This window comes from Oncorhynchus gorbuscha, linkage group LG18 (genome assembly GCF_021184085.1).
Source record: "Oncorhynchus gorbuscha isolate QuinsamMale2020 ecotype Even-year linkage group LG18, OgorEven_v1.0, whole genome shotgun sequence".
NCBI classification, from domain to species: domain Eukaryota; kingdom Metazoa; phylum Chordata; class Actinopteri; order Salmoniformes; family Salmonidae; genus Oncorhynchus; species Oncorhynchus gorbuscha.
The window spans coordinates 5,809,820-5,821,625 of NC_060190.1; the positions used below are offsets into that span (position 1 = coordinate 5,809,820).

The 11,806-nt window shown below is 46.8% G+C and overlaps 2 protein-coding genes across 2 annotated transcripts in view; one reads left to right on the forward strand and one right to left on the reverse strand.

Annotated features, from left to right (window-relative positions):
- Nucleotides 1-4,867, forward strand: part of LOC124003178 (microtubule-associated serine/threonine-protein kinase 1-like) — an 8,188-nt gene extending 3,321 nt beyond the window's left edge. Inside the window, exon 6 of the mRNA XM_046311251.1 lies at nucleotides 4,665-4,867. Coding sequence (XP_046167207.1) covers nucleotides 4,665-4,856 — 192 coding nt within the window. The 3' untranslated portion in view covers nucleotides 4,857-4,867. The remainder of the gene's footprint in view (nucleotides 1-4,664) is intronic.
- Nucleotides 4,868-4,952: 85 nt separating this feature from the next.
- plppr2b (phospholipid phosphatase related 2b) overlaps nucleotides 4,953-11,806 on the reverse strand; it is a 42,990-nt gene continuing 36,136 nt past the window's right edge. Inside the window, exon 4 of the mRNA XM_046311252.1 lies at nucleotides 4,953-5,015. Coding sequence (XP_046167208.1) covers nucleotides 4,953-5,015 — 63 coding nt within the window. The remainder of the gene's footprint in view (nucleotides 5,016-11,806) is intronic.

The window sequence follows — 11,806 nt, forward strand, 5'->3', positions numbered from 1 at the left end:
TATGTGGAATTGTTGCAATAGCTTGTGAGTGGGCAATATATGCTGTTCTATCATCCCTTAATTGACATGTTGAATTATTTTGTCATATCAAATTATTTCATATTGCGCTAATTCCCCTAATTTGGAAAGTGTGTTAACTACCTTGTACAAGCTTGAATTGTCAACACATCAACATCTTTTTACCTCAGATTGGTGATGTTAATATCAAGATTATACTAAATTGATTTTGCTTTAAAAAAAAAGTTGCTGGCCACAAACAAATCCACTTATTTGACAGTCAAGCTAGCACTGAAATGAAACCCCTGTCACTTTGTAGGTCTACCTGTGAGGTGATGATTCGTTGAAATGTTCCAGTCAAAAAAGTGTTGTTTCCTTTTCGTATTGGCCATCTACTGTAAACGTGACACAACGAGATGAGTTGATAAATGGCTACTACAGGGTCTCATCTATCGACAGGTATAAGTAGTTTACCCAAGTTAGCTGTGGTTTTATCTTTTAGAAGAGCGCAAACGGTACACGTCACCCCGGTTATTGTCCCAGTTCCATTGATCTTTATAGACAATAGTGATGTGATTAATTTGCGCTAGCTTTTGATTACAGTAGAACAAGCCAATCAAAGTGTAGAGTGGCTGCTTGGTAAATGTTGGTGTGTGTGCAGTTTATAAGCAACTTATTTCAACTTAACTAATCTGAACACAAGTGTGACATATGTATGTGTAGGGCGTAATGTTTATTTTTGGCCTTCAAAATATCACAACTTATTTCAGCATGTTGATTATGAATGTGGACATTTAAAAACACATTCATAATCAACAACAGGTAGCAGGAACAGTAACATTTTCAACTTATGTTTTAAGAATGTAAATGATACTTTCTGCATCATTTTTCAACAGGATTAGAATCCTAAAAACTAATGAATGAACCCCAAATCGTGCTTTGCTTTATAGATTTTGATAATATAGCTATAATCATGAAAAATATGTTTGTTTTGCCAACTATTCCAAATGGCACCCTATTCCCAATATAGTGCACTACTTTAGACCAGAACTCTGGTCCCAAATGGCACCCTATTCCCTATATAGTGCACTACTTTAGAACAGAACTCTATGGTCCCAAATGGCACCCTATTCCCTATATAGTGCACTGCTTTTGGACCAGGCCCCCATAGGGCTCCGGTCAAAGGTAGTGCACCATGTAGGGAATAGGATGCCATTTGGGACACACAAACATTCCATACTGTTCATCCCCTTTAATCTGTCTCCCTCTCTCATTTTTCCCTGTAGCTAAATCAACGATACTAGAGGCTAACTTTATGACAGATTGTGCGGTGTATTTAACCAAAACACATCCCTTGTTTTCATAGATATAGGTCAAAGATGTCTTTATATGAGTCATTACATACACAGCATTAAGTTAAATGCCTAAGGATATTTTCCTAACTGTAAAACGTCCACCCACATACAGTGCTGCCATGGGCCAACACCTCATTCAATGACAGTTGAAATGAACTCCTCCAACTGTCCAGTTGACATTCAAAGCTATATGTATGACACCATTCTATATACTTTCGGCCCGTCATTGGACACTGTGCTATCTAACCTCCAAACGAGCTTCAATGCCATACAGCACTCCTTCCGTGGCCTCCAACTGCTCTTAAATGCGAGTAAAACGAAATGCATGCTTTTCAACCGATCGCTGCCTGCACCCGCATGCCCGACTAGCATCACCACCCTGGATGGTTCCGACCTTGAATATGTGGACATCTATAAGTACCTAGGTGTCTGGTTAGACTGCAAACTCTCCTTCCAGACCCACATCAAACATCTCCAATCGAAAATCAAATCAAGAGTCGGCTTTCTATTCCGCAACAAAGCCTCCTTCACTCACGCTGCCAAGCTTACCCTAGTTAAACTGACTATCCTACCGATCCTCGACTTCGGCGATGTCATCTACAAAATGGCTTCCAACACTCTACTCAGCAAACTGGATGCAGTCTATCACAGTGCCATCCGTTTTGTCACTAAAGCACCTTATACCACCCACCACTGCGACTTGTATGCTCTTGTCGGCTGGCCCTCACTACATATTCGTCGCCAGACCCACTGGCTCCAGGTCATCTACAAGTCCATGCTAGGTAAAGCTCCGCCTTACCTCAGTTCACTGGTCACGATGGCAACACCCATCCGTAGCACGCGCTCCAGCAGGTGTATCTCACTGATCATCCCTAAAGCCAACACATCATTTGGCCGCCTTTCGTTCCAGTACTCTGCTGCCTGTGACTGGAACGAATTGCAAAAATCGCTGAAGTTGGAGACATTTATCTCCCTCACCAACTTCAAACATCAGCTATCCGAGCAGCTAACCGATCGCTGCAGCTGTACATAGTCTATAGGAAAATAGCCCACCCATTTTCACCTACCTCATTCCCATACTTTTTTATACTGTTTTTATTTATTTATTTTTCTGCTCTTTTGCACACCAATATCTCTACCTGTACATGACCTGATCATTTATCACTCCAGTGTTAATCTGCAAAACTGTATTATTCGCCTACCTCCTCATGCCTTTTGCACACATTGTATATAGACTGCCCATTTTTTTTATTTTTTTTTATTTTTTTCTACTGTGTTACTGACTTGTTAATTGTTTATTCCATGTGTAACTCTGTGTTGTCTGTTCACACTGCTATGCTTTTATCTTGGCCAGGTCGCAGTTGCAAATGAGAACTTGTTCTCAACTAGCCTACCTGGTTAAATAAAAATAAATAAAAAAATGTACATAAGTCACTGGAGTGTCCCTGGATTTACACACTCTGATTGATGGCTTCCCCTGCCTGTCAAACGCTTGGTCCTACATCCTTCTGCTGTTGCGTCTCATCTTCCCGTTGCCATGGCGACCAGCGGAAGAGGTCGATAGGGTCAGGCTGGATGCTTCTGCTTGTGTCAGTTATATGAGAGAGAGAGTGTGAGGGAAGAGGTAGACAAGGATGGAGGGAGAGAGAAAGTGAAATGGAGGGGGGAGAGAGAAAGCGATAGAAGGAAAGATGGAGGGAGAGACAAAGGAAAATGCAGAGGAGAGAGATGGAGAGAGAGAGTAGAATGAAAGAGGTAGGGAAAGGTGGAGGGAGAGAGGAGAGAGGAGAGAGAACGTGAATTGGAGGGAGAGAGAGGGGGGTTCAGTTCATTTGGCATTCTAGTCACAGTCTCCTCTGATTTGGTGAAATGTCAGAGCCATGGTGGAAGAACATTATCCCACATAGAGGTACATAGAGCAGAGCAGAACTCTGTGCAGAGAGCTTCACTCCCACAGAATCCAGTACAAGACTTATATTAGTCTTATATTGTGTCTCTAATCTATGATCACTCCACTCATCATCGCTGGCAATCCAGGGAACTTTGTAAATTTACTCAAAGAAATATAATCTATTATATTCCTTCTATTTCTATGGGTTCACTCCTCTCATCTGTATCTTAGTTGGCAAGGCCAGGGAACAGTTGATCCTCGGAACACTGAAACCGGGAAATGACCTTCTCCTCCCAGCCCCAGGTACTCTGGTTTCTAATAACAGTGTTATATCCCTCCACAAAGGGTGAATGAAAGAGATGCCCAGAGGACAGAATAAAAGGCTATGTTAATCAGCTGTAGGGCTTATTGGAGCAGCAATTCAAAGTTATGACCATGTTAGTACCCAGCAGTTTATTAGCTCACTATTTCAGCCTGTAGGATTCCCCAGTTAAACTCAAAACAGCACACACAATACCATACACAATGGCAGTCGATGTGGCAGATTTAGTCTGTTACACTCTATGTTGTCCCCCCTCTTCTCAATACCACAGACAGTACTGTCAATATTGCCCACCCTCCTCTCAATACCACAGACAGTACTGTCAATACTGTCCCCCCTCTTCTCAATACCACAGACAGTACTGTCAATATTGTCCCCCCTCCTCTCAATACCACAGACAGTACTGTCAATATTGTCCCCCCTCTTCTCAATACCACAGACAGTACTGTCAATATTGTCCCCCCTCCTCTCAATACCACAGACAGTACTGTCAATATTGTCCCCCCTCTTCTCAATACCACAGACAGTACTGTCAAAATTGTCCCCCTCTTCTCAATACCACAGACAGTACTGTCAAAATTGTCCCCCTCCTCTCAATACCACAGACAGTACTGTCAATATTGTCCCCCTCTTCTCAATACCACAGACAGTACTGTCAAAATTGTCCCCCTCTTCTCAATACCACAGACAGTACTGTCAAAATTGTCCCCCCTCTTCTCAATACCACAGACAGTACTGTCAATATTGTCCCCCCTCCTCTGAATACCGGCGGCAGGGAAGCCTAGTGGTTCGAGCGTTAGACAAGTAACCGAAAGGTTGCTGGATCGAATCCCTGAGCTGACAAGGTAAAAATCTGTCATTCTGCCCCTGAAAAAGGCAGTTAACCCACTGTTCCTAGGCCATCATTGAAAATAAGAATTTGTTCTTAACTGACTTACCTAGTTAAATAAAGGTAAAAAATATATATACATTGTCCCCCCTTCCCTTCATGTACAGGAGTTCAATCCAGAAAAGTCAATACTACATCAAGTTTATGTGGCAGACTGGCAGCTTTTGTGTAACTGTGTATATGGTTCCTTGTCTCCCCCCCTCTCTGTAGGAGTTCAACCCAGAGGAGTTCTATCACCTGCTGGAGGCAGCGGAGGACCACGCCAAGGAGGGACACCTGATGAAGACGGACATCCCTCGCTACATCATCAGCCAGCTGGGTCTGACCCGGGACCCTCTGGAGGGTGAGACACACACACATTTAATGAAGATGGATACTCCTTGTTACGCCAGGACACTCTAGAGCCCTCAACTCTGGAACCACTTGGTTTTATTCCTTTCTTCTCCTCCAATCAGGGATTGATTTAGACCTGGGACACCAGGTGGGTGGAATTAATTATCAGGGAGAATGGAAAACCAGCAGGCTCCGGACCTCGTTGGGTAAGAGTTTAATACCCCTAGACTAGAGGGTGAGTAAGGGAGGGGGAGGATGAGAGGGAAGAGAGGAACGAAAAGAGAAATTGAGGGTTGGGATGAATTCAGGGACCTCTGGGGGGTCAGAGACAAGGATGAGAGGGAGGAGAGAGAGAGAGGAAGAGAGGAAGAGATGAATGGAAAGAGACAGATTGAAGGCTGAGACAGACCAGGGACCCTCTGGAGGGTGAGAGAGAAGGATAAGAGGGAGGAGGAGAGAGAAGAGAGGAACAGAAATAGACAGATTCAGATGGCTGGGACAGACCAACACCTCTGGAGGGTGAGAGATATGTAGGAGAGAGGAGAGAGGGAGATTTAATGAAGAAGAGAGGGAAGAGAGGAATAAAAGAGACATGCAGACAGCTGGGACTGACCTGCACCGTGTGGAGGTTGGGATGGGGGGGAGAGACAGTAGACGGAAACAGAAAGAGACAGATTTAGGGCATCGTACCTGTAGAAGCCAAACTTGAGAAATGAAAGATTGATGGTTGAGATTTTCTACCCGCATTTTGACAGCCACACTCCCCTCGTGCTTATTATAGGTAATTAACTATAATGCTAGCAGAAATAACCTTAGAAAAAAACAATACATTTTGGCATGAGAAAACAACAGCATCTTGGCATTGTAGCATGTGGGCAGGGATCCACCTGTCAGCTAGCCTGGTCCCAGCTCTTGTCATTGTCACACTGAACCTTGGCAAGACAGCAAAACAGACCTGGGACCAGGCTACATGTAGACATTTATTGAGACGCAGAGAGAACTCCCTTTACTGATTATGAAGCTGGTCGCACTGCACTCACTGTCATTAATCTACACCAGCCTCTAAACTCCTTTCTCTGACTCCTTCAATTCATTCCAGCTCCAATTTCACAGTGGCAAATCCATCACAAGCTGTTCATTGAACTACTCAATGTAAATGGGTTAGAAAGACTATTCAGAGTCCGACTGGCTCCTCTTTTTCAGCTACCTTCAGTCTGCTGAAGAAATATGAGTTTGGGTTTTAGTGGGTTGTCACAATGTGACACTTTTTACAAAACCACCTCTTGGTTTAGCACCTTTGTTTACCCACACAAATATTCACAGCTTCATTTCTTTCTCTCACACTTTCTCCTCTCTCTGATCTCTCAAACACAACCATTTCGTTTTAGAAATGTTGTTACCAAGGTACAAGCAGAAGATATATTATTTTTCACATCATTTATGACATCTAATTCAAATTAATCTAGATGCTTACTTAAAGGTAATGTAGCTGCTTATCTCAATATTTCAACTATTTCTGAGAATATATGCACCACTGTGATTGTTTTCAATTAAAATTGTTAAAAAATCATTCTTCTTCGCAAAGAGCACCGTCTGGAAGTGGTCTGAGTGGGGAGGGAAAACTGAAAATGAGCTGTTATTGGTCTATTAATGTCATGCAGGTGAAAAGAGGACCCAAAAGCGACTTGGCGAAAACAGAGTCTTTAATCCAGTAAAGTAAATACAATCAAAAAACACAACTTTCACTCGAAATGACGAGGACAAACTGGAGACTCGATCTTGAACAGCAGGTGAACAGCAGGTTGCCTCGGGAAGGCACTTGAACCAGACAGACTCAGACACCTGCTCACCACGCAGCATCTGAGGAAAACACGACACGACAGGGCGATACACAAACACAGCACGGTGAATTCTAGACAAGGAACCGACAGGACAGGAACGGAACACAAAGGAAGAAATAGGGACTCTAATCAGGGGAAAGGATCGGGAACAGGTGTGGGAAGACTAAATGATTGATTAGGGGAATAGGAACAGCTGGGAGCAGGAACGGAACGATAGAGAGAAGAGAGAGCGAGAGAGTGAGAGAGGGAGGGAGAGAGAGGGATAGAAAGAGGGAAAGAACCTAATAAGACCAGCAGAGGGAAACGAATAGAATGGGAAGCACAGGGACAAGACAAGATAATAAATGACAAAACATGACAGTACCCCCCACTCACCGAGCGCCTCCTGGCGCACTCGAGGAGGAATCCTGGCGGCAACGGAGGAAATCATCAATGAGTGAACGGTCCAGCACGTCCCGAGACGGAACCCAACTCCTCTCCTCAGGACCGTAACCCTCCCAATCCACTAAGTATTGGTGACCCCGTCTCCGAGAACGCATGTCCATGATCTTATGTACCTTGTAAATAGGTGCGCTCTCGACAAGGACGGGAGGGGGGAGGGAAGACGAACGGGGTGCGAAGAAAGGGCTTAACACAGGAGACATGGAAGACAGGATGGACGCGACGAAGATGTCGCGGAAGAAGCAGGTCGCACAGCGACAGGGATTGACGACCTGGGAGACACGGAACGGACCAATGAACCGCGGAGTCAACTTACGAGAAGCTGTCGTAAGAGGAAGGTTGCGAGTGGAAAGCCACACTCTCTGGCCGCAACAATACCTTGGACTCTTAATCCTGCGTTTATTGGCGGCTCTCACAGTCTGTGCCCTGTAACGGCAAAGTGCAGACCTCACCCTCCTCCAGGTGCGCTCACAACGTTGGACAAACGCTTGAGCGGAGGGAACGCTGGACTCGGCAAGCTGGGATGAGAACAGAGGAGGCTGGTAACCCAGACTACTCTGAAACGGGAGATAACCCGGTAGCAGACGAAGGAAGCGAATTGTGAGCGTATTCTGCCCAGGGGAGCTGTTCTGCCCAAGACGCAGGGTTTCTGAAAGAAAGGCTGCGTAGTATGCGACCAATCGTCTGATTGGCCCTCTCTGCTTGACCGTTAGACTGGGGATGAAACCCGGAAGAGAGACTGACGGACGCACCAATCAAGCGACAGAACTCCCTCCAAAACTGTGACGTGAATTGCGGGCCTCTGTCTGAAACGGCGTCTAACGGGAGGCCATGAATTCTGAATACATTCTCGATAATGATTTGTGCCGTCTCCTTAGCGGAAGGAAGTTTAGCGAGGGAATGAAATGTGCCGCCTTAGAGAACCTATCGACAACCGTAAGAATCACAGTCTTCCCCGCAGACAAAGGCAGACCGGTAATGAAGTCTAGGGCGATGTGAGACCATGGTCGAGAAGGAATGGGGAGCGGTCTGAGACGACCGGCAGGAGGAGAGTTACCCGACTTAGTCTGCGCGCAGTCCGAACAAGCAGCCACGAAGCGGCGCGTGTCACGCTCCTGAGTCGGCCACCAAAAGCGCTGGCGAATAGACGCAAGAGTGCCTCGAACACCGGGATGACCAGCTAACTTGGCAGAGTGAGCCCACTGAAGAACAGCCAGACGAGTGGAAACAGGAACGAAAAGGAGGTTACTAGGACAAGCGCGCGGCGACGCAGTGTGCGTGAGTGCTTGCTTAACCTGTCTTTCAATTCCCCAGACTGTTAACCCGACAACACGCCCATAAGGAAGAATCCCCTCGGGATCAGTAGAAGCCACAGAAGAACTAAACAGACGGGATAAGGCATCAGGCTTGGTGTTCTTGCTACCCGGACGGTAAGAAATCACAAACTCGAAACGAGCGAAAAACAACGCCCAACGAGCTTGACGGGCATTAAGTCGTTTGGCAGAACGGATGTACTCAAGGTTCTTATGGTCTGTCCAAACGACAAAAGGAACGGTCGCCCCCTCCAACCACTGTCGCCATTCGCCTAGGGCTAAGCGGATGGCGAGCAGTTCACGGTTACCCACATCATAGTTGCGCTCAGATGGTGACAGGCGATGAGAAAAATAAGCGCAAGGATGAACCTTATCGTCAGACTGGAAGCGCTGGGATAGAATGGCTCCCACGCCTACCTCTGAAGCGTCAACCTCGACAATGAATTGTCTAGTGACGTCAGGAGTAGCTGAGGATAGGAGCGGACGTAAAACGTTCTTTTAGAAGATCAAAAGCTCCCTGGGCGGAACCGGACCACTTAAAACACGTCTTGACAGAAGTAAGAGCTGTGAGAGGGGCAGCAACTTGACCGAAATTACGAATGAAACGCCGATAGAAATTAGCGAAACCTAAAAAGCGCTGCAACTCGACACGTGACCTTGGAGCAGGCCAATCACTGACAGCTTGGACCTTAGCGGAATCCATCTGAATGCCTTCAGCGGAAATAACGGAACCGAGAAAAGTAACGGAGGAGACATGAAAAGAGCACTTCTCAGACTTTACGTAGAGACAATTCTCTAAAGGCGCTGTAGAACACGTCGAACGTGCTGAACATGAATCTCGAGTGACGGAGAAAAAATCAGGATATCGTCAAGATAGACAAAAACAAAGATGTTCAGCATGTCTCTCAGAACATCATTAACTAATGCCTGAAAAACAGCTGGCGCATTGGCGAGACCAAACGGCAGAACCCGGTACTCAAAATGCCCTAACGGAGTGTTAAACGCCGTTTTCCACTCGTCCCCCTCTCTGATGCGCACGAGATGGTAAGCGTTACGAAGGTCCAACTTAGTAAAGCACCTGGCTCCCTGCAGAATCTCGAAGGCTGATGACATAAGGGGAAGCGGATAACGATTCTTAACCGTTATGTCATTCAGCCCTCGATAATCCACGCAGGGGCGCAGAGTACCGTCCTTTTTCTTAACAAAAAAAACCCCGCCCCGGGCGGGAGAGGAAGAAGGCACTATGGTACCGGCGTCAAGAGACACAGACAAATAATCCTCGAGAGCCTTACGTTCGGGAGCCGACAGAGAGTATAGTCTACCCCGAGGAGGAGTGGTCCCCGGAAGGAGATCAATACTACAATCATACGACCGGTGAGGAGGAAGGGAGTTGGCTCGGGACCGACTGAAGACCGTGCGCAGATCATGATATTCCTCCGGCACTCCTGTCAAATCGCCAGGTTCCTCCTGAGAAGTAGGGACAGAAGAAACGGGAGGGATGGCAGACATTAAACACTTCACATGACAAGAAACGTTCCAGGATAGGATAGAATTACTAGACCAATTAATAGAAGGATTATGACATACTAGCCAGGGATGACCCAAAACAACAGGTGTAAACGGTGAACGAAAAATCAAAAAAGAAATAGTCTCACTGTGGTTACCAGATACTGTGAGGGTTAAAGGTAGTGTCTCAAATCTGATACTGGGAAGATGACTACCATCTAAGGCGAACATGGGCGTAGGCTTCTCTAACTCTCTGAAAGGAATGTCATGTTTCCGAACCCATGCTTCGTCCATGAAACAACCCTCAGCCCCAGAGTCTATCAAGGCACTACATGTAGCACCCGAACCGGTCCAGCGTAGATGGACCGACAAAGTAGTACAGGATCTTGATGGAGAGACTTGAGTAGTTGCGCTCACCTGTAGCCCTCCGCTTACAGATGAGCTCTGGCTTTTACTGGACATGAATTAACAAAATGTCCAGCAACTCCGCAATAGAGGCACAGGCGGTTGGTGATCCTCCGTTCCCTCTCCTTAGTCGAGATGCGAATCCCTCCCAGCTGCATGGGCTCAGACTCTGAGCCAGAGGAGGGAGATGGTTGCGATGCGGAGCAGGGAAACACCGTTGATGCGAGCTCTCTTCCACGAGCCCGGTGACGAAGATCTACCCGTCGTTCTATGCGGATGGCGAGAGCAATCAAAGAGTCCACATCTGAAGGAACCTCCCGGGAGAGAATCTCATCCTTAACCACTGCGTGGAGTCCCTCCAGAAAACGAGCGAGCAGCGCCGGCTCGTTCCACTCACTAGAGGCAGCAAGAGTGCGAAACTCAATAGAATAATCCGTTATGGACCGTTCACCTTGGCATAAGGAAGCCAGGGCCCTAGAAGCCTCCCTACCAAAAACTGAACGGTCAAAAACCCGAATCATCTCCTCTTTAAAGTTCTGGAACTTGTTAGAGCAATCAGCCCTTGCCTCCCAGATAGCTGTGCCCCATTCTCGAGCCCGGCCAGTAAGGAGTGAAATGACGTAAGCAACCCGAGCTCTCTCTCTAGAGTATGTGTTGGGTTGGAGAGAGAACACAATCTCACACTGCGTGAGAAAGGAGCGGCACTCAGTGGGCTGCCCGGAGTAGCAAGGTGGGTTATTAACCCTAGGTTCTGGAGGCTCGGCAGGCCAGGAAGTAACAGGTGGCACGAGACGTAGACTCTGGAACTGTCCAGAGAGGTCGGAAACCTGAGCGGCCAGGTTCTCCACGGCATGGCGAGCAGCAGACAATTCCTGCTCGTGTCTGCCGAGCATGGCTCCTTGGATCTCGACGGCAGTGTAACGAGCGTCTGAAGTCGCTGGGTCCATTCCTTGGTCGGTTCCTTCTGTCATGCAGGTGAAAGAGGACCCAAAAGCGACTTGGCGAAAACAGAGTCTTTAATCCAGTAAAGTAAATACAAACAAAAAACACAACTTTCACTCGAAATGACGAGGACAAACTGGAGACTCGATCTTGAACAGCAGGTGAACAGCAGGTTGCCTCGGGAAGGCACTTGAACCAGACAGACTCAGACACCTGCTCACCATGCAGCATCTGAGGAAAACACGACACGACAGGGCGATACACAAACACAGCACGGTGAATTCTAGACAAGGAACCGACAGGACAGGAACGGAACACAAAGGAAGAAATAGGGACTCTAATCAGGGGAAAGGATCGGGAACAGGTGTGGGAAGACTAAATGATTGATTAGGGGAATAGGAACAGCTGGGAGCAGGAACGGAGCGATAGAGAGAAGAGAGAGCGAGAGAGTGAGAGAGGGAGGGGAGAGAGGGATAGAAAGAGGGAAAGAACCTAATAAGACCAGCAGAGGGAAACGAATAGAATGGGAAGCACAGGGACAAGACAAGATAATAAATGACAAAACATGACA